The sequence below is a fragment of the Gymnoscopelus braueri genome, assembly GCF_963280865.1.
Source record: "Gymnoscopelus braueri genome assembly, chromosome: 12".
Classification (NCBI taxonomy): Eukaryota; Metazoa; Chordata; class Actinopteri; order Myctophiformes; family Myctophidae; genus Gymnoscopelus; species Gymnoscopelus braueri.
In genome coordinates, this window is record NC_137614.1 from 22,092,859 (window position 1) to 22,120,086 (window position 27,228).

Sequence of the window (27,228 nt, forward strand, 5' to 3'; positions counted from 1 at the left end):
ATTTATTTTGCGTTGGCTATTCAAAAATTGCAGATATACAAGCTCACAGCGCGCCACTTTGTGCCGTGCTGCGAACTTGTACATCTGCTATTTTTGAACATTTTTTTTTAAATCTTGAAAGTACTGGTTCAAAAGGCATTTTGTAATCAGCCTCAGGTCTCTTAATGGGTTAAGAATAGAATACACATTATTTTGTTTTCCCAAGGAGCAAAAGACAAAGAAAAGTTGAAAAAAGTTGTCATGATCTCTTCTTTTACAATACATACCCTTGAGCACATACTCACACACACACACACACACACACACGCACACGCACACGCACACGCACACGCACACGCACACGCACACGCACACGCACACGCACACACACCCCTCACCTTGCAGCAGACACAGAAGGCTTTGAGTGGATTGAGGCTGAGCCAGCCCGTGTTCCCTGCCTCTCTGAAGCGGTTCATGAACTCTGTGTAGAGCGCCCTCTGCAGGGGAGACAGACGCACCAGCATCACATGCTCCTCTTTGGACGGCAGCTGGTCCTTCAGCACATCATGGCCTCGCCTGGGAGCAGGAGCACAGGAACACACTGAAGACAAGGCTTCTTCAACTGATGTTTTTCCATCATAAAGGTTAATCACTTTCATCTATTCTGTTGTCTGGGTGCTGTAACTTCAACTCTTGCACTCTCACACTGATTGCTACTGGTTAAGTAGTAGTGTTGCTGATCAAGGATATTACGTTCATGGCCACTGTATGTTTCGATGTCTCACCTCTGTACGAAGCCCTCCAGCAGGCTGTGGAGGACGTGGCTCCTGTACCTCATCAGTCTGACGTCCTGAGGTGTGCTGTCCACACACTGCCCGTTCAGAATGGGACGCTCAAACATGTTGCTGAACTCCTGACGCGTACCTGGCAATTATAAAACATTATGTTGCTGAATAAATGAGAGAAAAAAGCCGAACGTTTTCAGCATGCAGGAAACGTGTTTCATTTTATCCCTACTTTTATCTCTACTAGCAATCAATAAACAAACACAACCGTTCACTGCAATTAGTCTCCAATGAACCAGTTAGGAGGCAGTTAGGAATCACTGTATGTATATGCTTTATACATAAAAACAATCGACTACTCATTACACACGGTTACATACAATTACATATACATCAACACTCATCATACATACCTAGGAAGTCGGGTCGGACAAAGTCTACCATGCACCAGTACTCAACAAGATTGTTCTGCAGAGGGTAGCCAGTCAGAACCACGCGGCGCCGTGTGTCGATGTTCTTCAGGGCCTGGGAGGTGCTGGCATGGCAGTTCTTTATACGATGACCCTCATCACAGATCACCACGTCTGGACCAGGCTGGGCCAGAGCTCTCTCAATACCTGGACATGTTAAGTCATGTTACTGTAGCTATACAATAGGTATACACCTGCACATATTATAGCATTTTTATTTTTTTATGATATTAATACAAAAATTGTATGTAGACAATTACTAAAAAGAAAATATATCCACAATGCTTTTAAAAGGGTGCAGAATAAAATATTATGATTGATAAATAATCAAAAAAGTCAAAAAGTATTGTTTTGTTTACTTCTGTTGCTTACAGCTGATGGCTGCCATTATTCATGTTATTTCCATTTGCGTTGGGAAAGGTACTTTTCTTTTTCATTATAGAAATGTTTGGAGGTGGGCGACATGTTACAAAGGTGCAAACTGCATGGGTGCTGCTTTATAGACTGACTCATGGAACCTTATGCAACAGGTGTACAGGAAATGAACATGAATTAATTCTAATCATTCATTCACGGTCGCTCTTACTCACTCGCTGCCAAGTACAACCACAATCTATCCATTACAAGTACACACGCACACGCACACACACACACACACACACACACACACCTTTGAGCATCTCCTGCTGTCTGTCCTCCTCGTCTAGGTCGATGACAGCGGCCTCTGTTGTTCTGGTTTTCTTGTTCTTCTTCTTCCGTCCAGCGACAAAGCTCTTCTTCAGGGACAGCAGACGGTACATCTCATATCCCATCAGCAGCACACCTCCTGCGCTCGCCCAGTCCTCCACAACCCTGGCCCTGCTGGCTGTGGTCCTGAGGAGGACAGGAGGAGCGAGGGGGAGGTGGAGGGGAGGGAGGTGGAGGGAGAGCAGAGGGATGAGGAGAGAGAGAAGGGAGAGAGAGGGTGTATAGGATGGAGATGGAGAGTGACAGAGGAGCAAACATGGGAAGAGAAGGCAGAGGGAGGAGATGGTAGGAGGGAGAGCAGAGAGGGACGGATAGAGGGAGGAAGGAAAATGGGGAGAGAGAGGCAAACAGAGAGAAAGGGTAGATGGAGAGGGAACGATAAATAGTTTTTATTATAACAGTTCATCAACCAGCACAATAACAGAGAGACATCAACACAATGTCTGTTGAGATAAGAAGAATCTGTCAATCATAACTGTTTGTATTAGTTACATTCATTTCCTGCTATTTTTCCCCCCGTAATGTTTATCTGATTATGGAATATTGTAATTTTTTTAGGAGTCAAGCCAAGAAAAATCTTTGGACTGTCATCTTACAAAACGCTACGTGAGAGAATACTCTCTCTCTCCGTCCAACTCTGTCCATCTATCTAATCCTTCCCCAATCTCTATTTCCTTCCTCCCCTCCCCACTCTGATGCCTGCCGCATGGTGTGACTCAGCAACACTTTCCAAAGATAGAGAAATGGATAGAGATGTTCAGAAAGCGGGACAGAGAGAGGACAAGGGGGGTGAGTGGACAAGAGGAGAGACAGATGGTGAGGGGGATACAGTGGGAAGAGAACATCAAAAGGTCAGGCATTCGTGACAAATTGGTATTTCCCCACGGAGGTCTTTGAGGTAATGTCTTTGACATTCTACTGTAAAATCATTGTAAAGTTCATTTAAATCAGAAAGTGTACAAATGTAACCAAATGGACCTGTAAGGGTCTCACAATTAAATTAACCCAAGAATGTTCACTGCGTAGCTTTACTCTGTACAGTAGAATACAACTTATCATGATCTTTTTATTTAGAATTTCTACACTTTCTTTTACAACGCTCTTTATACTAAGTAGATTTTGTGGCATTTCTTGATCTTTTGCACAAGAGTGGAAAGTGGCAGGGAAAATATAAAGTGACCCCCCCGGTCGCTAGCCTATATAAATTATTATTACATTTCTTTTTCATATTATACTGTATATGAAAATAAGTACAATTGCATACATTTCACGCAATTCTTTATATAAATACTAATGCAGCACCTTTCTATAATGTCAGTACGGTCAGGCTCTCCATATTTGGGAAAAAGACATGCTATGTACTATTCCATGTCTTATTCCTGTGTTTGTAAATACAGTGCTATGTTAATAAAGGTCATTTAGTACGGTGTTAATAAAGATCATTTACTTGTGTTCGTCGTTGAGGATGTGGACCTTGAAGCTGCGGGGTGTGACCAGGGCGGGGTCTGTATCCGGGGGTAACGCCTCAGGGGGCGGGACCCACATGTTGAACTCGGCCAGCCAGTTCTGTAATGTATTCACCTGGAGAGAAAAGAGAAAGAGAGACAGAGAGAGGCAAGGCGAATGACAGCAGGAGGGATGGGGAGAAAAGGAGTGAGGGAATAAAAAGGAACAAATGAGTATTGAATTGAAGAGAAGGTAAAACATCCACATTGGTTTAAAGCTCCATAAACATATTTTATTAATGGCGCAACGTTTCGACCTTATAGGTCTTCATTAGGCAAAAAATAAAGTATTGAATTGAAACACATATTATACAGCGTATGTGCATAAAACTTTTCTCTAAGGTAACCTAACTTGCACAGAACTTCAACTCGATCACTCCCTCAATCCATCAATCGGTACTCACAGGTACAATTGCAAGCACAGTGTGTGCCTGTGTGTGTCTGAACAGGACGTCTATGAAGGAGATGACCTGCAGGGTTTTGCCCAGGCCCATGCTGTGGGCCAGAATGCAGCCGAAACCGGAACTGCTCCTGAAACGCTCCAAAGACTCCACCAGGTTATCATACAGGAAACGAATACCACCGATCTGAAAGAGAGAGAGCGAGAGCGAGAGCGAGAGCGAGAGCGAGAGCGAAACAGATGCAGGGGAGAGACCAGAGCAATCAGGTGAGAAAAGCAGCAGATGTAATATTAGAAATATTCGTATATGATTTATATAATTCTATTGATAATATTTGTTATCAACATCGATAGTATTTAAAGTGTATTATCTTTAAGTACTAGTACTACCTGGTGAGGTTTGACCACTCTGGCCAGCTGCGGAGACAGGAAGATATCCTTGTCCGTGGTTGTATGATTGACATTGACGAGGACCCGCCCCCGGCTGTCTGGTTGGTTGAGCGCGTCGATGGCATGCGCATTGCTGGATTTACCTGTGCCGATGCGGACACCAACGTCTTCCTCCTCCCCCAAACTGAGGTCAATTACATCTGGGAGGAGGGAAGGATGGAGAGAGGGAGAAATATGAGGACGGATGGATGGGAGGGTGGCATGGAGAGGGAGACGAAGGAAGATAATGGAGAGGGAGAGCAGAGAAAGTGAGGGGGGGGGGGTTGGATGTTGAGAGGGAAATATGGAAGGAGAGAAGAGGAAACAGGGAGATGTGTGACAGAGACAGGAAATGGAAGAATGTATTGATAGAGAGGGAAGGAAGCAAAGAATATACTGTAGAGAAACTTTTAATATATATATTTAAAAAGTAGGCTATGCATGGCAGTGGGCTGTGTATTTATTTATCCGGTTCATAATCTTTGAAAATGTATCATTGTTTGGGTTAGTTTAAACTGTAGTTGGAGCATCCCTGCGAACCTACTGCCCTATTTCCCCCTGTGCTGTTGTCTGCACTCCATATGAACTCTTGTTCTCTGTATATTTTACAGTTACGTAATCCAGTACTTGGGTGTTAATACATGTTATGCACTTGGCAGATGAATGGAGTTTCTGATTCCCATCATGATAACTTGATATAAATAGGGTGTCCACAGGGAACTGATACTTTCATTGAGTTATGCTGGATTACATAACACAATTACAGCATAGAAACTTTATGGAAAAAGTCTCACGGAAATATAAACTCCACCCGGCAAGAGAAACTATTTATGTCTGGGCCTCAGTAGGGTTTGAGTGGCTTTTGGACATCCAGCTATGTAAACTTTAATTTTATCAGGTAAGCCGCATGTTCAACCCTCACATTGTTATTGAGCAAGGCACCAAAAACCTCTACCTGTTCACCCATTGTGGCAGTATCGGCTATTTAAATGGGAAGCTAAATAAAGGTTAAAAGCCATAATATTTTATCAAGTTTTATTGGACTTGAATGTTTATCTTGGACCGCTTGCAAACAAGCTAATGCCTTCTTCAACCTGAGTACAACTTGTGTGACGTTAGAGTGTGCTAACAGACAGAAACCCAGCTCTACATCGCACAGTAACCAACGTCACTGCTATCAATACAATACAGTTACACAAGCATTACACTGGGTGTTTGCTAGGACACAGCTGGAACAGAAGTTGTGTGTGTTACAGTGTTAATTTTGACAGCAAATTCTGGTTTAGTCTTAGTCTTTTTAATAACACACCATTTAGTTTTAGTCCTATTTCAGTCATCTGAAATTGTTTAGTCTTAGTCGACTAAATATATGTGTGTGTGTGTGTGTGTGTGTGTGTGTGTGTGTGTGTGTGTGTGTGTGTGTGTGTGTGTGTGTGTGTGTGTGTGTGTGTGTGTGGTTGTGTGTTTGTGGGTGTGTGTATACAGCTAGAGTATTTATTGACCCTACTCCTATAGTTCCGATTTTGCGTGCTGAGAAGGTCAGGGTGTTGAGGGTTAGTTTAATTGAGTTAGAATAAAGTAGTGTGTGTGTGTGTGTGTGTGTGTGTGTGTGTGTGTGTGTGTGTGTGTGTGTGTGTGTGTGTGTGTGTGAGAGAGAGATACAGATAGACAAATAGACAGAGAGAGAGAGAGAGAGAGAGAGAGAGTTATCTTACATAACAGAAGTGAATGGCTGGTAATACAAGGAGGATTAGAGCAGAGAGAGAGAACGGTTACATAACCTCATCCAGAAATGTCACTGTGCCACTGTGTGACTGAGTGTCTGGTTTCTGCGTGCGTGCGTGCGTGCGTGCGTGCGTGCGTGCGTGCGTGCGTGCGTGCGTGCGTGCGTGCGTGCGTGCGTGCGTGCGTGCGTGCGTGCGTGCGTGCGTGCGTGCGTGAGAGACAGAGAAAGAGACCGGTTTGTGTGTAAGGTGAGTGTGAGTACAGGTTAATTTTATATACGGTACTGTATGTGTGTTCCATTTCCCACCCAGTTTGCATGTTTGTGTGAGTGAGTGAGTGTGTGTGTGTGTGTGTGTGTGTATTCTGATCAATAACCAAGAATATTCCAATTCATTTGATCCCCAAAATACACTTAAACTAGCAAAAGAGATAACATTGATCACCTCGAGAGTATGAGTTTGTCCTTGATTGTGTGTGTGTGTGTGTGTGTGTGTGTGTGTGTGTGTGTGTGTGTGTGTGTGTGTGTGTGTGTGTGTGTGTGGGGGTGTGTGTGTGTGTGTGTGTGTGTGTGTGTGTGTGTGTGTGGTTAGAGATTAGATGACAGTGTCAGAATATTTTAAAACCCTACTGGTACATCACGTACAGTGCTGTTCCATTATTATCTACTACTACACACCCACACACACACACACCCACAGTGTGCGTCTTAGTGACTCCTAATTAACTAACAAGACGTTTGGGGACATGATATAAGTTATAATTTAACCTGATGACAATCCTAGATCTGTACATACTGTAGTACATCCATTTATATAATTTAACCACATGAACCCTAGCGTCCCTACTCTCTACTACGGCAAACATTCTGGAAAGATCTTCACTTGTATTGACCTGGACTGTGATCCTGCATAAATAGAGTTTTTCTGAGAAGCTTTAAAAAAGAAGAGCTGGATCAGGCTCGTACCCAACGCTTGTTAGTGGTCGATTTAAAACCCCTGGTAATAATTCAAACTTTTGGTGTCAGTCATTTGAATCTTTCTTGGCATTGCATGCTGACATGACCTGCTAGCGTGCAGAAGATGTTTCCAGAGCCACAGGCTGATGAAAACCATTAAAAACCGCAGTGTGTAATTTAATAAACACATGGCTGTCTAAGGGGAAATTAAGCACAGTTTTTCTTAATCCCTAAAAAACCCTCTGATTTTCCAGTCACAGTTGGAAGGCTTTCAGCATGCACTTGGAAGGCTTTCAGGGTGCAACACACTACTGGAACTGTATCTTCCAGCAGTGTTTCTTTTTGGCTCAAGGTTTCTTCCAAAACTGCCATTGAGAAGGGCCTTGTGCTTAACCCCAAATTGCACCTACGTCGAAGCTCAAAGGACAACATTAGAAGACTGTGGTTGTACTTGGCAGAGCCCGGGTGTCAGTATTTATAACTGAATGAATGTGAGGCAGAGCATAGCGGGGAAACTGCTTGTGTGCTCAGCAGTTCTTGGCTGCAAAGAAGTCACGTTAAATCTTTGTGTTTTGGCACACATTATGCCCCACTACGGGTTGATGTGAGATGATGATACTCGCCGTTCTGGTTCCCCTGTGGTGACTGTCCTTCAAAAGTTTTCATTTTGAGTGGTAGAGTAGCTAGGGAGACCGTCCCATGAGGGAACAGCCAATGTGCTGCTCACTGCCAAGAACTTTGTGTCCTGTCATTGAGTAATACACTGAACCCTTTCCTGCACACTCATTGTAGGCTATACTAGATTAGAGTATTAGTTAAATGTCTATATCATTGTTGATAGTTAGTATTAGTAAAAAAGAATAAAGAAAGTAAAGCGAGCTCATCATAAAGGTGTGAATGTTCATCTTCAGGGATAGGAGAGTTTGTCAACAGCACACAGTCCTCATTTTATGACCTGGTTTAACGTAAGGCCGGAATATAAAACTGAACACTTAGGATATAAATAAACTAGGCAGCACAAAGAGAAACTCTCAATATGAATTCAACTCTGATAGTGTACAAATGTAACCAAATCTGCTTACTTTCTCTAACTACCTATACAGTAATTTCCTACAGTATTGTACCTACCACAGCTATATGGCACACAGGCCCACTTACAGACACGGCAAGGGGAGGGATGGGCCCCATGCCAAGAGACATGTAACTGTGAGTTCACTGACCTCTGGGACTTATAAGTCATCCACTTCTATCCTAATTAGATCCATTTGGATAAATGTTTATAGTCTGAGTTAAATCAACACTGAGTCGAGTTGAATGTGTACTGTCATTTATCCACAGTTAGGCTACCTTTTTTCTGGTTTAAGAAAAGTGGGTTGTTGACTGGGCAAGAACAGTCAACATTTATCATCCAGTTAACAGTCAATGTTAGCTTACACAGGGGGCTTGTTTGAGGAGTTGCATTACAATTATCCCCATTAACCACTTGAACCATAGCACCCCTATTCTGGGGAGAACATTCTGTGGAAATGGTCCGATTTACAAGCTGATAGGCTTGTACATGTGAGCTTATAGATCATCTATTGTCAGGGGAAAAGGAGGGAGCCAAGGGTAGAGCCCTGAAGGAGACTGTCAATGATGAATATAGGTATATATAGTATGAGTAAGTTTAATTATCAATTATCAAATTTTCCTTAATAATAATAATACTAAGGACTAAGTAGAGAGGACTGTCCGATCTCCTTCAAAATAAAAATCAGACTCTACAGTTAGTGTCAGCTTGATCCACTAGGGGGCAACATAAGGCCAGTTTGAGGGATACCACTGTAGACTGTACTCAAAACCAAAAGGTCAGAGAACACCCAGGTCAGAGGTCAATGCGTTTAACTGTAACATCACAGGTTCGTCTGAGGCTCGTGTTTTGATACATGCCGTCCTCCCCCTCTCCTGTCTTTAGACAGCGGTGTTGTATTGCTGCTCTCTGACCGTAAACCAGGTCATGCCATGAATAGCTTAGTCATGCATCAGGGTGAGCCTGGCATTATAAATCAACATGGAGGACTCATGCCATTCTTACATAGCAGAGGACATCTCCTGGGCACTGCTGAAGAAACAATGCTCTGTCTTAGTGTCTTCATTAAACCACCACAATAGTGGTGTTTTATGACTCTCAGCAAAGTTGAGTGTGAGTGCTGTGTTGTGAAAGCATCTTCAGTGTCTGTTAGTTCAGTGTGTGTGTGTGTGTGTGTGTGTGTGTGTGTGTGTGTGTGTGTGTGTGTGTGTGTGTGTGTGTGTGTGTGTGTGTGTGTGTGTGTGTGTGTGTGTGTGTGTGTGTGTGTGTGTGTGTGTATTACCTGCTTTGCGTGTGTGTGATACAATCGTAGCAGCCGTGTTGGTTTTGCGGTCATCGTCACTGACGCTGGGACCACTGGAGTCCAGGCAGATCAGTGCCTGTCTGGCCGACGCCAGTACTTCCTGTCGCAACGCTGCTGACACTGTGGATGACGAGGAGAGACCTAGTGGAGGGAGAAGAAGAGGATGATGGGAGGAGGACCGAAGAAATTATTAAAGGAAACATTCATGACAAACACCTCCAGTATCAACCAGTGGAAACCATTAAGAAACATAAAATGGTCATAGTATTATTATCCATATATGGCGAGTGTGTGTTGTGTTGCCATCAGCCAATTTGTCATAACTAGCCAACCATAAATACCTCTCCTCATGTAAGAACACTAATTGACAACTACTTTCAGGGGAAGATACATGTATGGCTAAAAGTTGCTACGTAACGTTTGTATATTTGACTTTTCATTTTAAAGCACATTGTTGTGATGACGATATTGTGATGTCTATATTGTGACATTGTGATAAACACAAATCTTTGAGTGCACGCGTGTCTGCGTTTGCTTGTGTGCGTACCCTTACCTGAAGTGAAGTCATGTTTTCTTTGTCGCTCCAGACGTCGTCTCCTCTCTACCTCGTCCTGCTGGGCTGCTTTGGTTCCTGTCTCTAACTGGTGCTCCCTCAGGAGCTTCCTGTTCACGCACACAGACACACACACACACACACACACACGCACACACACGCACACACGCACACACGCACACACACGCACACACACGCACACATGCACACACAAATCTGAATCAGTTTTATTTGTCACATCACAGTTTACAGGTCTAAAGAAGTGGGTGATTGTTTTTTTGTGTGCACGCTCCATCGCTTTTCTCCATCGACAGAGGTAGAGTGAGAGCAAATGGAAAGATAGAAAACTTGTTAAATAGAACAAATAAAGATGCATAGCGTATCTCGCAGATATATACATGTACATGGTATTTAGAACGTCAGATGAAGGCATGATATTTTGAAACATTAGCATCATATGCAGTACACACACACACACACAGAGTTACAGCTTAGAAAACGTGGTACTTGTGTTAATAAAGAGATAATCACAACTTTAATTAGTGTGATACCAGTTACTAGCTGAGAGTAACAACCCCCTGGTAGGATCAGATCCTACAAAAGCTGTTCTCTGGTGTATTTCCCCTACACTGCCTCTCTCTGAGCCAGAAGGGTCTCTCTCTCTCTCGTTCTAACGAAGGGCTCATTCCAACCAAACACTACACCACCTCAATTAAGCTTCATTTATACCGCTTGTTGAAATGAACTGATCGTCAAGCTATTCAGCTCTTTTTGGCATGTGATACCATCGTACTATGGAGTAGAGCCCTGCGCTGAACTGTCTTCTTAGTCCCACTCCCGCTGGATTTCTGACCATTACTGCCTGCTCCTGCAATGGTTTCATCCCCTATACCGCCTGCAGTTTATTGTTGACCACCTGCTTACGCCCACAGTAAAGTTTAGGTACAGTCTACTATCGCAATATTTACATTGGGACCCAAATACAAACAGAAACAGAATGAGAGAGAAGGAGCACCAAGGACAGCGACGCAGTGGGCTGGTCTTACTGCTCATCAGTAGATTATTATTAACCCATTAAGACCTGAAGCCGATTCTACAAAATGTAATGTCTTCTAAATCCCAACAGTATTCTGAAAAACGTAATGTCAAGGACCCCTAAAATGATATATATTTGGCCGCGGACCCCCATCTCAAAATGTGTTTGAAGAACTTTTAGCTCAAATCAAAAAATGACACAGATGCGTTCTCGGTCTTAAAGGAGGAGTTCACCCAAAAAAAATCTTATTTTCTATCAATTACACACCCCATGAAGCCTTGATTTCATGGATTTATTTTTGTTTTTGTGGCATTCCTAAGACAATAATTTGATGACCGTGTGTATTTCCAGTAGGAGACACAAATAATCTACTTTGTGTCTCCTACCGGATACATTAGCCGGTAGGAGACGGTAATCAAATAATTAGCTTAGGAATGCGACAAAAACAAAAAAGAATCCATGGATTCAAGGCTTCATAGGGTGTGCAATTGATAGAAAATAAGTAATTTTTTGGGTGAACTCCTCCTTTAATGGGTTAAATAGATGTGTAGCAGAGTGGCTCAGAGCCTCTGCCTGAGAACCAAAAGCCTAATATCTCCCCCGGCTAAGGGGGATTCCCCAATAGGCAATTGGTTAAGATGTTTGGCTTACAGGTGTCCCTTCCCGCGCGGGAGACCCGGGTTAGAATACCGGGTGTTACATTGGTACTGTGACAACAGTGCTCCACCCATACTGTTGCATGATTCAGGTGCACAAATCCAGAGTACTGCAGGGCCTGCAGGTTTTTTTTTGACTGCATGGTCATTTAAAAACGGTCCGCTCCCGTGAGATTTGCGCTGGATCCCCCGGGGACCCCACTCCTAAGGCAAGGCTCTACTACGGACTATAAATGAAGCTTTAGCTCTAGCATCAGCACTGGCACACCTGGTGTAGTGTCTCATTGGCTCTATGTGGTGCATGACTGGACACAGCTACTCTAATCGTTCCCATTGTCTTATCCCAATAAATGAAAAACACCCAGGGTGACAGACCATCCATTCTCCTATATTGGTAGTTCTCTTCCTAAGGTCTCATACCTTATGTTTCGTCTCATGTGAGATGGTTTAGAGGACCTCTTCTTGCTTCCTGCCAGGCCGAGGGAGGAGGGAGGCCGTGACGGGGGTCGGGAGGAGGGGGGAGGATGGCCCGGCGTCTCCCCCGAAGGCGAGGTTGAGGGGGAAGCCGTGCACTGCCACCCCACTGCAGGGTCGCATCCCTGCGTGTCATTCTCCGAGCTGAAGGAGGCACTGTGGGATTTGTCTGTGTGGACAGAGAGGGAATGGTTAGTTTTGGGGTATGATAAAATGAAGATATTTGAGTCAATAACACGCGGAGACTGGAGAAGAGAGAGTTGGTGAAAGCATGAAAAACTGTAAGGAAGCCTATGTTTGTGAGTGTGTTTGTTCTTATTAGCGTCAAACCTAAATAAAATAGAAACCTATATCTGTTCATTTCCACTTGGTCCATCTTTTATACTCAAATTATCACTGGGATTTTATTGTGTAAGTCAGCCGAGTGGTGGAAGTCCTCCATCTATCCTCTACTTCCTCCCTTCTCTTTCTACTTTGTTCTTCCTCATCCCTTTCCTTCCTTTTCCTTTCCTTTCTCTCGTTCCCCCATTTCCTCTTTATTTCTCTCGCTCCATCTCACCCAGGTGCTCCTCTCCTGTCACTGCCACAAATTTTCTCTTCCCCTTTCTCCCCTTTCATCCCCTCTTTGCCGTCTGTCTGTCTGTCTGTCTGTCTCTCTCTGCCAGTAATTTTGTCGTCAGAGACACACTGAACCAGATCTGAGTATTATGTAAGAGCTGGATCACAAATATGGATGGCTTATGAAATACTGACATACATATGCTAACACACACGAGGTCAAATACACACTAAACACACACGCACGGAGACACACACACACACTCAAACACACACACACACACACACACACACACACACACTAGGGCTTTCACCAACTAGTCGACTAGTATAACCACTAGTCGACCTTGTTGGTACTAGTCGAATAGTTTTTTTTTTTAAGTAAAAATTTTTTTTTATTTGTTTTAATACTACTTTAAATACGATTATTATTATCCTCCTGACTTTATCTTTTATCAAAAGGGGGTCAAAAGTATGCCCAATAAAAGCCTATTATTGGGCAATGGGGATCCTTGGAGACGCTGCTGTGGTGCTGTGCCAGAAGCGCTTCCCTTAAAACGCCATAAAAATTAGGGCAGGAGGATAATAATAATAGTAATATAGTAGTAGGATGGCATTAAAACAATGCCCCCCCCTAAACATTTTTTTTTTAATTTTTCTTTAAATGTAAATTTCGACTAGTCGACTACCACTGGGTCAAATTAGTCGACCTGTAAAAATATCTAGTCGTGAAAGCCCTAACACACACACACACACACACACACACACACACATTTTGAGTTCAGAAACAACATACTTAAAACCACCACACTCTATTATATGATAAGAGAGACATCTTTATATGGACACGTATCTCTAATGTGCACATCTTATACAGCAGGGTGTGTGTGTGTGTGTGCGTGCGTGCGTGCGCGTGCGTGCGTGCGCACACGTTATATGCATATTGCCATTTCCAAACATGACTTTCCAATTAACAAACAAATGGATGCATGACTGAATTGCATGGACCCATAAGTGGTTTATCACGAAATTAGCCCCAAATGCGTGTCAGTACAATGATGCAGGGCTGTAGGAGTGGGAACAAAAAGCCAGTATGACATCAGAAGGTATTGTCTATCTACTTCCAGGTTCCAGGAAGATCAGGTTAGCGGAAACACACTACTGCTCCAATTGGTTAGCAGCCAAAAAACAGTCTTGCATTATATAAGACTACAGTGCCAAGGACAGTAACAACAGGAGGCCAGAACAAACAAAGAATTGTTTAACAGGAGAAAGAGATATAACAGATTTTCTCACATAACAGAGAAAAAGAAATGAAAAGAATAGAAAGACGTGCACATCCACACCCTGTGTCGGGCAGGTGCTGAGCGGAAAAAAATAACAATAATAATAACAACGATGAAACGCTCGCACACTGATGGGCACCGTTTGAAGAAAAACTGATATATTGCACCCTTTAACCACTTAAACCCCAGCATCCGTATAGTGGGGAAAGCTTTCGCTGAAAATAGCAGATCAGTGAAAGCTTTACCCACAGTAACAGAAAACAGAAAAGACTAGCATAGAGCCCTGAGGGACTCCGCTCAACAATATGGGGTTCAAGTGGTTAAAATGCGGTGGAGTTAGGCTACATGGCCTTCATCAGGCTCAAAGTCCTCAAAAGAGTGCGATGAAGGGCACGTAGCCCGAAACATCACAGCACTTTTAAGGGTGCAATAAATCATTTTTCTTCAAATACTTTACATACTGCACATCAATGCAAGAATGCACTGCAAAATCATCAAGAGTTGTGTTAACGCATTTAGACCTGGAAAGCCTATCATTTGGCAACATTTGAGATGTTGTCATGTAGTAACATGAATTGTTTTTATTTATTTTTTAATAAAAGATTCAAGTTTTTCTGAAAACATAGGTTAGGATCTAGAAGGCTAGATTTAAATCGGCCTCAGGTCTAAATGGGTTAATCACCCATATAATGAACACTGTCATACCTATTTTTGGCATTTTCTTGTTTTTATTGGCGGAAATAGCAGGTCTACAAGCTCACAACACGTGATGATGTCACAGTAGGGCGGCCTAAGTGGTCAACTCTGTGTAAATGGAAAGTTACAAGTTCATTCACGTTTTTGTGTCCTGTGTTCAGCCACCAGATACGTCTAATGTCAGATCTAACTGTGTGTGATGTAACAACACAGCCATAAAACAGAAGCCTAAGCTATAGTTTACATAATGGATGTCTGGGTGTGGACCAGGTCGCAGGAACAGAGAGGGAAATACAGAGAATAGTACATATAACACCCAGAGAGAGATGTTAGAGAGAGCAACATACGACAAAAACTAAAACTGGATAAATGGACAAAAATCCAAACACAGGAAAAAGATAAATGTGATTCCCAATGTGAATAAAAAAGTGAAAAAGATGCAGAAATGTGATTAGATTCTATTCATATGTTCACTCAGACACCCTGGCTACTCTCCTCATACCTCCCTCTCTCTCCCTCCCTCCCTACCTGCCTTAAAGAACACTTATGTAACCATTCCTGAAATGAACAGTGTCTCTTACCATTAACGGGCAAGTGCACAAACGCACGCACACACACACACACACATTAATGGGCACTCACAGATAAAGCCATGGCGAGCACACAAAGAATCGAGTGAGAGAGGGACGCACACACACACACACACACACACACACACACACACACACACACACACACACACACACACACACACACACACACACACACACACACACACACACACACACACACACACACACACACACACACACACACACACACACACACACACACACACACACACACACCTTGGTCTGGAATAAGAACACCTCGGTCTAGTATAAGAACAAGGCCTTCTTGGGCTTCTGCTTTGAGTGCCCACACTCCTTTTATTTCAGCTTGGCTCAGTGGCTCAGCGTTTAGCAGAGTGGCCTCACACTATGGATTTGAGTCCCACTGTGACGTGTTTTTTTTAACGTTATCCCACTGTTCACGTGGGAGGGAACACCAAGAGACATCCATACGCCAGTCCTGCCAGTTCCATTGACCAAAGGTACTGGCCTTAGATCTGGAACGGGTCCTGGGGTGCCGAAGTATAGAAAGAAAGGTATGCTGAATTCTTAGATTACCACCCATGGACAACACACAACAAAAGGGCTTTGACAAAAGTTAAGCTACACTTCATAGAGTAGAGACAAGTACAGTATATAAGAATGCAACTTGAGAAAGATTCAACATGATACAACTGAGATTTTATCCCATGCAGAGGAGTTGTCCAGTTAAAATACTGCAGGTTGCCGGTCATAAGCATAATTTTATGTGCAAATAAAGTTTACCACTCAGAAGATTTAAGTCTTACTGGGCAGTATTCAAAAACACCAAAACAGTTACGGAATGATCTGATTCATACCGCAATGGCAAGCTTCAGCAAAAATGAATGATAATGACTTAGAATGTGCAGCCTTCACCCCTGCAGTGACGGGGACAACGTATGAAAGGCCATTTTCACTTCAGACTGTCAATGAGTTCAAGGACAGGTCTGAAATAACAGACATAGAGATACACAAACACGCACAATAAAATAAACACACATATAGACACAGATACTGACACAGAGTCAGACTCTCAAACAACTGGCGCATGCACATACACACACACACACACACAAACATGTACACTACACTGTAGGTTCTGAGGTAATAGACTTAGAGAGTGAGGATAGGTTACACAACACACACTCATCATTATGTAACAACTGTAATGTGAAGTGTTTTATACTCAGTCCCTATTGAGGACCCTGGAAACCCAAAACTGAAATTGCGTGTGCGCGCGCACACACACACACACACACACACACACACACACCCTTTAATTTCGGACTCTGTGGAATTGATACAAGCATGGCAGCCGTCCAATCAAAATAGCCACTCAGATAAAGGGACTGCTTGTCTGTGTGACACAGTATCTACATGCGCACGCAAACACAAACGCACACACATACATACATACATACATACCGACATTGCATAATGCAATCCACAACACATTCACAATACCCCCTGTCCCTGCTTGCAACATACACACACACACGCACATTGGTATTTCAATGCTTTTTTATGTATTTAAAATGTTTCTTAAACCCTTAACACACTTTGTCACGAGAATAGCAGACCTTTTACTGTAGGTCTGAAATTCTCGGCTGCTATAACTCTTAACCTAACCCTAACCCCACCCCAACCCCTAACCCTAAACTTGTCATCTAAAATGCTTAATCTTAACCCTTACCCCAACCTAAATGTTTTCCTATTTGTAACCTTAGCTCAAAAAATCTTTGTTAACCAGGAAAACTATGTTTTTCTAGTGGGGTCCAGCATTTTGTACCTCTCTTGAAGAAAAAGACCTCAGTATAATATCGCTTCTAGATTTCTGGCCATTTTTGGGCCTCAAAAGTATAGTAATACAACACCCACCCACACCCACACACCCCCGGCTACACCTCACAAATCGGGAGGTTTATGAAACGGTTTGTCTTTATTTCCTGGGAACTTGTGCTTGGAAAAAAACAACAAAATATTTGTGAGTGAAGGTCAACAGATAAAATAGACATGAAAAGATCAAAGTCTTCCCCTGACACAAACACATATACACAGCCACAAAATATAGCAGGCAGGAAGCCATTTACAACGACTGGAATGTCTAAACCAAGGCTCCTTCCCACACATACATGAAAGCAAATGCATTTTCATACAAACACACATAAAGATACACATTAGAATTGTAACTCATCACATTTAGCTGGGTAGCTAAATGTTAATATTTAATATTAACATTTACTAGATTTAGCAAAAATAAATCACATTAGTTATCCTATGAAACAAAAATAAACGGCGCTGCCCAAGTGCTACTGAGAAAAAGACTGAGGAAAAGGCTCAGCAAATAGCTACACTAAGAAATAGTCACCAAAAATGTATGCCTTAAGAAACCAGTGTCTCATGTACAAACTGCTTAGTCACAGTCATCAGAACATCAGCACTGTCATTGGCCTAAACTCAGACAGGATGATGCACAACACACAAGCTACCAGGGGAAATGCATGACACGCAAACACAACAATTATTATTTAATACAAAGAAAATGTATAACCTTTGTGGTGTGTGGGTATGGGGGGGCCACAATGGCAATTTGAAACTGGCCAAAAATAATTCCCAAATTCCACCCCTGGTGTGTGTGTGTGTGTGTGTGTGTGTGTGTGTGTGTGTGTGTGTGTGTGTGTGTGTGTGTGTGTGTGTGTGTGTGTGTGTGTGTGTGAGACTGTGTGCGCGTGCGTGCGTGCGTGTTAGAATGGGGGATACAGTGGGGATATGCCTCCAGCAGGCTTGCATAACAGTTACGTATGTTAACCGTTTATGTAACCCCTCTACCGCACTGACAAACCAACGTCACATTGTGTGTGTGTGTGTGTGTGTGTGTGTGTGTGTGTGTGTGTGTGTGTGTGTGTGTGTGTGTGTGTGTGTGTGTGTGTGTGTGTGTGTGTGTGTGTGTGTGTGTGTGTGTAATGTATGTGTGCATGCATGCGTGTGTATGCATGCATGTTCAATATTGCTGTGCAATTACAATAACTACGTATGCCACAGGCTGTGGGGACACATTATACCTGCCGTGGCATTTGTGTACACATGCCGTGTGTGTGTGTGTGTGTGTGTGTGTGTGTGTGTGTGTGTGTGTGTGTGTGTGTGTGTGTGTGTGTGTGTGTGTGTGTGTGTGTGTGTGTGTGTGTGTGTGTGTGTGTGTGTGTGTGTGTGTGTGTGTGTGTGTGTGTGTGTGTGTGTGTGTGTGTGTGTGTGTACTCTCTGTGCCCTCCAGTGTGTTGCTGTGGTTAAGATAGGAGGGACAAGGAAGATGAGGAAAATAAAACTATAGCCTGGGGAGTCATTCTTCTACTGTATGTATATGGTATCGAGAGAGAGCGAGAGAGAGAGAGTCAAAGAAGGAAGAATAGAAGTCGAGCTTCAATGAGACTGACCCCAGGCCTGCAATAGGACACATCCAAGATTCCCATCAGTGAGGTCATCTCCTGCCTCATTATGAACGGCCGAAGAGTTCAATTCTGAGCCTAATCTAGGGTCTGCTTCCTGACTGGTTCTGTGATATAAGTGGAACAGGCACTGGTCTAGAGCAGTGGTTATCAAAGTGGGGTAGTTAACATAGCACATCACAATAGTTTTAACTACTTTATCCATATTTTATACTTTGGGCTATTCAAAAATAGAAGATGTACAAGCTCACAGCTTGTACATGTGCTATTTCCTCTGGGGATCCCTGGCACAAAATAATGTTGGATGGTTATCTGCGGCCAAATACATATTTTTGGCCACAGTTTGGGGGTCATTGAAATGAAAACGTTTGAGAACCACTAGTCTAGAGTCTGCTCCAGAGTCCATGATCATGATACAAAGATGAACAAACTTTGATCCTCCATTACATTTTCACAATTTCAATTACACTAACTCTCAACTCCCTGACCTTCTGACCACACAAACTCTGAACTATAGGAGTAGGGTCAATAAATACTCTAGCTGTAAACAAACGCACACACACACACACACACACACACACACACACACACACACACACACACACACACACACACGGTATGTAACTAATTGCTATTTGTGTCACTGACTGATGTATAGCAATTTGGTGGCAGAGAGGATATTCTTTATAATTTACCAGTACTCATTAATACAGTGGCTGATGGATGTAAAACACATTTTCACAGTGAAACACAACATTGGCAAAGAAAAAAGGCCTAGATTGACCTGTCTTCCTCTATTGATCATATATCGGGGCCATTTCGCTCTTATTTGTGACTGAATATGTGGTCAGTGAGTGAGGACTGTCTTCTTCTTCTGTGGGGAAGCGGGTCATGGCAACAAAGGAGGTACTAACAGAGTCACTGGGTTGACATCAATTGAGGTTAGTAGGAAAGATTTCTTTCTATTCATCTCTGCCCTCTCCTTTTAATTCTGCCCTTCCTTCTACCTGTCAACACAATAAGATGACCCATTTCCTGCAGCCTATCCCTAACCACCTGTTGGCAATCACCGATCACGCACGCGTGCGCACACAAACACACACAATGAAGAGCGCATGCCAGTCAGCATATGCACACAGTCGTGCATGAACACAAGTCTCTGTGCCAAGACTCACTCACACACGGGCCACCAGTACATGGACTGGTCGGAGAAGAAGGGACCCTTATGCAACTAGTTATACAACCGTACGCACGGGTGCACACGCACACACGCACACACTGTATACATTCTTGCAAATTCTCAAATTACAATGTCTTGAGCAACCAGAACTAAATAATTGTACTCTTATGTACCTGTACACAAGATACAAGATGTAACAATAAAGAAACCTTGAACCTTGAGGAACAATTTGTGGTGTCACTCGCCTAATGAATATGTCTCTGATGTTTTAAGTGACACTGCTCATGCCAGGCAAGTCAGTTCCGAATTGTATTTACATTTATGACTGTTGCTCAACCACGGAGACAGGAAATCAGTCAAATGAACCAACGAGAACTAGATGCATACTGTACACCGATAGATACTGATAAGAGTTGGTGACTTGACAGACAGTCTGTTTGTTTGTGTGTTAACCAGGGCTATTATGTTCATCTGTTAACCAAGGCTAATCTATTTGTTAACCAAGGTTAATCTGTTAATCCACCCTGTTTACCATGGCTGATCTGTTAGCCAGAGATAATGGAAGTCAAAAATGTAATATTTAAATAAATAAACACCCTGTAAAGTGACAAAAGAAATTGTGAAAGAGGTGAAACACTTGCATAACCAGTCTACAGAAAGAAAGAACAACTGTTAAAAAGTGATTTCTCAATAAAATGATAAATTGCATTTATATTACGCTTTCATCCAAAGCACTTTGCAATGTGCATTAACCCATTCACACACACATGCACACACCAATAGCGGAGGAAACCATGCAAGGCGCACAACATGCTCTTCAGGAGCAGTTAGGGCTCAGTGTCTTGCTCAGGGACACTTCTATACCAAGGGGGAGCCGGGGATCGACAGAAAGAGAGAGAGGACAGAGACCCGGCAGAAGGGAGGGGAGGTGAACCAGGAATTCTAGGCTAGTGTGTCACAGCTGGTCTGAACAGAGGAGAGACAACAACATAGAGAAGGGGAGGGGAATGGAACAGCGGAGAGGAGAGGAGAGGAGAGACAGAAACAAAGAACACACACACACACACACACACACACACACACACACACACACACACACACACACACACACGACACACACACACACAAACGTCTGGAAACTTCTACTAACTCTCAGCACGCTAGCTATGTTTCATTACATAAGCCATCTCCTGCCTCTGTTCAGAGCACTGCCTGTACTTTGGGCCTGTCAACAACCTCTAACACAATGCTTTGATATTAGCAGGAACTCACACCCACACAAAAAAACGAACTGGACAAAGTTTACATCTACATAACAATGTACCCAGCAATATACTGTATGTCATTTTCTAACTGCAGCCAGATTTAGCACTATGTTCTTGCCGTCAGATTTGCATAATCAATAGCTTATGTTCTGCATGCATCTTTTTTTGTCATGTTTAAGACAAACAAAAGATATTTACAACTATTTTTAAGGTATTGGTTTCTGAAGAAAGCTGTATTATGTGCAAGAACTGATTTTTAATACACAACCATGTATCCAGTGTTAAATGTCCCACATCTTTAAATGTGGGACGTGTATACGTGCAATTTTCAGATGTGATATTTACAAAGCACTTTTTAGACATTAATCCTGTTACTGTGGTCAGATTATAACATCTTTTTCTCAAGAAGTAAAGCTAGATTTGATTCTTTTCACCTTTACAAAATTATGTAACAGTTTTAAATGTTTTTTATGAGCGCCTGCGGGCCGCAAACTGTCACATAAGAAAAACCACAAAACTGCCATGCAGCTACAACTCTTCACCACACTCTGCCCCCAAGGGACTTCCAGTAAATGCCAAAAGTAGTTAACGCAACATTTTTGAACCACCAAGTTTAGAGGAATTCCAGAGTTATAAAGTGCAGAGCACAAAGGGCCTATTATTTAACCGGTTCCCCCATCCAGTTTAGTTGGCATATACTGTACATACAGTTCTATAATTTATTCCCGGGTGAAGCCGCTGTGCCAAAAGACGTAGATAACGAGAGCCAAACCATTCGACACTAATTAATCTGGTATTTTCACAGCTTGTCTGCATGAACAAATACTGTACATCAATATTCATGAGATTGGCTGCTATCTGTTTGCTTGTGTCATGTGATTGTTATGGGTCTGGCAGGGTCTTATGACCAAACTCACATAATAAGACCACTGTAAAATTATATTATATAATATATTACACTATGTAGCACCCGCAGACACATGGGGAGCATTCGATGGTGGTACATGACAGTTTTAGGTTTCTTTGAGAGAAAGACAGAGATATGAGTGATAGAATACTGGTAGAATGAACAGAAAAACAAAATGAGAAGGGAAACCATGGTAGAAAGACTGCATAACAAATGGAAAGAGAAAAGCAAATCATCTTCTCATCTGTGAGGTCAAGGAAGTACAATGAAAGAGAAGAAAACGAAAAGAGAGTGGGAACAGATGGATTGAAAATTACACAAATCTTAGGATTGACAGAGGAGAATGTAGTTAGAGAAAGAAGGGGAGTGAGGGAGGATGAGACAGACATGGGGGATAAAATAGCAGAAAGAGAGTAAGTAAAAGTAGTCTTGTGCAATGCTGACAGATGGAGAAAGAATGAGACAGAGAGAGGGAGACAGATAACTTAAATGAAAATTATAATCATACAGCTATGTACTGTATATATTGACACCAAGAAAGAAACGGGTATGTTGAAAAGAAATATCACTATCTACACACCCAGCGAGAAGTACAGAGAAAGACAGATAAATGAGAGGGAACCAAGGATGAAGTGAGACCAAGAGAACGAAAGAAGGAAACAGGGAACAGGGGGGAGAGATAGATAGATAGAGAGAGAAAGAGAGAGAGAGAGAGAGAAAACGAGAGAGAAAAAGAAAAAAAAACTAGGGAGACGGGGAGCAGTGCCATGCGGTCGGTGGAGCCGACATCCTCCATCCTGCCGGCTTATGAAAGCAGCCGGGTAACACGTGCTCCCCCCAACACACACACACACACACACACACACACACACAGTTCAGCATCCATCCAGGCTGAACAGAACAGGTTGTTCCTGACGTGCGTACAGTATGGCAATGGCATGGCCGTTTACAAAGACGGACCTTCACAAATTACAATTTGAATAGAACAAATGCACAATGTCGTTCATGTTGGAGAGAGTTTGCAGCGAGGCTGTTATCTAATGGAGTAGGTCATTCACAGCTGCAACGAATGAACAGGGTGTACCCATATAGTGTGGTCCATTTGAAACATAGAGAATCATTTGTAGAATAGAATCAGGAACACACTCTGTTTATGGAGACCGTCATAGATGCATGGTCGTTCATAGGCAAAATCACTTATGAACATTTAGAATAAATAGAGACTGCAGTGTGGTCATTTATAGAAATGGAATGAATAGAGAGAGAGCATGTAGTGGGTCCGCTTAATGGAAGACGATCATTTGGATTTTATAGAGGCTGTAATTTTTATGGGGGACGGTCATTCATAGAAGCAGAGTGAAAAGAGCCTCTACTTGACCATTTTAAGGGAGGCGTCATATAGAATTACAGTGAATAGAAAAGGTGCGTCCCACTGTGCTGCCAGAGTGGAGGTGTCATTGATCAGATGTCACCCTGGACAATAAGCTATTCATCACTAGTAACAAGATGGTACTGTACATACAGTACTGTATACAAAGACAATGCGAGGTGGAGGGACAGAGATAGACAGAGGGTGAGATAGGGATGGAGCGAGAGAGAACGAAAAGGAGAAAGAGATGGGGGAAAGAGGGTGGGGGAAAAGAGAGAAGGGGCCTGAAAGAGGGAGGGAGAGAGAACGGAATACAGAGCACGGAAAGTGAGGTGGAGAGAAAGATGGAGGGACACACACACAGAGGGGGAGAAAGAAAGAGGGAGAGGGGTGGGGAGAGAGAGAGAGAGGGATGGAGATGTGAGAACAGCATGTTCTTTTGGGTTTGGTGTGTGACTGGCAAGGCCATGTTCCCACAAACAGTATTCAGGGTCTATAACACACAGCTTGTTTTAAAGGATTGAGGATCCTCAGCCATTCTAAACCTTTATAATTTCAAGGACCTCTTGACTTTTTATCTCTGGGACCCCAACTTAACCACATGACGCATCCCTATTCTTGCCATGTCAACATAATAAGCCAACATTTGGCAAAAATAGGTGAAGATGATCAAAAATAGCAGATCTACACGCTCACAGATTGGATATTTTTGAGTAGAGGGGAAAGACGGGTAAAAAGGAAGGAGCCAATACCAACCCCAGGGGGGTTAAGATTTTTTTTTTTGTGATAGACATGATTTGGTCTGATATGGTCTGTCATTTGGTCCAGAATTAATTTACTGTCTATGTACTGTATAGGTATAGAGATAGCAGTGACATTCTGATCAAAATAATAGCCATTCTTGTATATTCTCTAGTTATATTTACTTGTACATGTAGTAGTGGTGAAGATCCATTATTTTAGCTGTGGACCCCCTTGGAACCCCTTCAAGGATCCCTGGGGGTCCCTGGACCCAAAGTTGGGCCGTCCTGGTGGAGATAGGACAGAAGTGATCAATATGCCCTGTGAATGGCTGAGATGGGGGGGATGGAGCAATCGTTTTGGTTCATGTGATAACCTACAGGTATTCTGTCCACCACGTCTTGGCTATTCTGACGGGCGAGGCCATCGGCTGCTAGGCATGGGCTCGTCTATAGGGCCTTGTTCACCACGAGCCTCGAGGCCTCGTTGTTGGGGCGCCTGCTTTGCCTTGCAGTGATTTAACATTGATTGATTGATTGAATACTTTATTAACAGTTTGCAAAGACAAGCACAGGGTAGTACAGTTCAATACAAGGTCTGGTAAGAGGATATTAAACCTAAGAAAGCACTATGGCTTGTTTCCATTGGGGTCCTTTGTACTCAATTCATCGAAAAAGCGCATGTCAGAAGTGGGATAACAAGTAATGCATTTGTTGTAAAACTTTGCACATATGCAGGATATTGAGTGAACATGGAGAGAGATTTGAAGTTGAACAACCTGAGTTCAAATCCAGCCCATAATGTGTCTCATGTGCTCTCTGTCGTATCTTTCTCATCTCTTTCCATATAAGTTTACTGTTCTGTGCTTGTCTAATAGAGCAGACAATGCCTTTATAAATGTCTCGAATACCTTAAACCTTCAGGCTTTCACAATGCACAAAGAACATAATCCTTGTGGAAAAAACCCTGAAAAACTGAGACGGAGCTCACATCCTTACTCCTCCCTCTTTCCACCACTATACCCAAACGTTTGGTGTTTCCGGCTGTGAGAAATAAGCAACCGAGCAATCTATGAAAACTAGCCAAAAGAAGCGATATAACCTATATACATCGGATATTTGAACATTTTAATTGAGAAGTTTGAAAATAGCCGATCTACAAGCTCACAACGCGTCGCAATGCCACACGTTGTGAGCTGGTAGATCTGCTATTTTCAAAAATAATCTTGAGAAAAGTGGGAAATGTAGAATATTTTTGAAACATTTATACAACACAAATATTGTATGGGGGGTCCCTGCCACAAAATATTATTTCATATTAATTAGGGGGTCCTTGACATGAAAAATTGTATTAATCAGCGTTAGAAGCAAGCCCAAAATAAGCACCTACACTTTAGAAACAAGCCTAAAAAAACGCAACTACCAATATTTACAAGGAACTTGACAGAAAAACAATCCAAAGTTTCTTATAATAAGCCGACATGGCAACACTGCCAGTCACCCAGTTCTGTGTTGTCCTGCCACCACATGTTCCCTGGGACAGACCCACGCTAACCCACCAATCACATCACGGCATTGGTTTAGGTAACCGTAGAAACAGCCAATGGGAGACAGGCAGCATGCGCCGGGTAGCCGGCATGAAGGGAGGAGAGCATGAGCCGGAGACAGAGAACCAACAGACAATAGATGGAGAAAATAATCGATAAAAAGGACTGAAAGAGTGTGATTAACGATTAATGAAGGCTAGAATGGAAAGAAAGAGGATAAAATAGTAAAATAGAGTAAAATAAGAGATTGTTAGAGAAAAAAAGAGAGAAAGAGAATAACATGAATGGTACAGAGGAATGCATTATGTGAGAATCAGCGTTACACAACGACGTTAAGTAACTGTGCTGCCGGCCAACACATGTACAATGTTTAGCATCACTTATTCTCTTTCAACTTTAACCACCGTTCACACACACTCATGTTTTTGTTCATCTTCTATCTTTTTCAGTAATCCCCTCTTGTTTTATCCCATTTTCAGTTGCCCTCCTCTTCAATCCATATTCCTTCTCTCTCTCTTTCATTCATGCTCTATTTCTGTCAAACATGTGTCTGGGGAGAGGTCAGTTGATTATAACCTGTTTAACTTCTCGGGATCTTGCCAATTGATGTTAACTGAACTCAGGACAGTGCCCCGACAAAATGGCCACCCAAAACCCCACAGCCGTTGTTTTGCTTCTGTCCTAGACACATTACAATTCCTAGAACTGTTGTCTGCGTCTCTGTCCTTCTATGTTTCCATAATGTCTCTCTCAAACACACATACACACATGCTTTCCTCTCTCTTCATTCTGATCGAGAGGTCAAAGGTGACTCTGATGGGAGGTCACAATGTCAACCACAGGGGTCAGAGCGATGATGGCACCTACCTGCGAAGGACTCAGATTCATCCAAAAGCAGCATGCTTGCCGTGGTGTCTGTCTGTCGGAGCGCGTTGAGAGAAGACTCTGCTCTCAGTCTCTCCTGTCCTGTCTTTCTTTCTTTCCTTGCTCTGACTCACCTACTTTCTTTTAACCTCTCTCTCTCTCTCTCTCTCTCGCTCTGTCTCTCGATCTGTTGCAGGTATTCCTCCAAGCTCACTGCAGAACACACTCAAGCTCCTCTTTGGAAGGAGTCTTGAACAAGTTGAAAAAGAAGAAGTAGAAGAAGTAAAAAAACAATCTCTCCCTCTTTCCTCTCCCACTGTTTTGTCCTGTATGTTATGGATTTGATTCTCCTGCCTGCCCTAGTGACTGAGTGACTCACTGACTGGCTGTCTGCCGGACTGACTGACTGACTGGCTGGTTGGTTGGTTGGTGTGATATGCTCGGTAAAAACAATGTGCATTGAGACTGAGGCAGCCAGGCAGCCAGGCAGGCAGGCAGGCAGGCAGGGAGGAGGGCTGGCAGCTGAGAAACTTACATAACCTCTCACGCTGGAGCTGGGGCCCCTGCAGGGGGGACGCCCACGGACGACCAGCCACTCATTGCTTTCATTCCCTAGAAAGCCATCTTCCATAACACGCACAGATACACGCACACA

At 42.9% G+C, this 27,228-nt stretch overlaps 1 protein-coding gene across 1 annotated transcript in view; it reads right to left on the reverse strand.

Moving 5' to 3' along the window:
• Window positions 1-26,730, reverse strand: part of LOC308097770 (helicase ARIP4-like) — a 36,989-nt gene extending 10,259 nt beyond the window's left edge. The window contains exons 1-11 of the mRNA XM_080445793.1: window positions 26,577-26,730; window positions 12,033-12,255; window positions 9,921-10,030; window positions 9,347-9,508; window positions 4,277-4,476; window positions 3,891-4,073; window positions 3,429-3,562; window positions 1,905-2,107; window positions 1,178-1,381; window positions 765-903; window positions 378-555 (exon numbers count right to left, since the gene is read on the reverse strand). Of these exons, the coding sequence (XP_080301919.1) occupies window positions 378-555; window positions 765-903; window positions 1,178-1,381; window positions 1,905-2,107; window positions 3,429-3,562; window positions 3,891-4,073; window positions 4,277-4,476; window positions 9,347-9,508; window positions 9,921-10,030; window positions 12,033-12,255; window positions 26,577-26,610 (1,770 nt within the window). The 5' untranslated portion in view covers window positions 26,611-26,730. The remainder of the gene's footprint in view (window positions 1-377; window positions 556-764; window positions 904-1,177; window positions 1,382-1,904; window positions 2,108-3,428; window positions 3,563-3,890; window positions 4,074-4,276; window positions 4,477-9,346; window positions 9,509-9,920; window positions 10,031-12,032; window positions 12,256-26,576) is intronic.
• Between the last annotated feature and the right edge of the window lie 498 nt (window positions 26,731-27,228).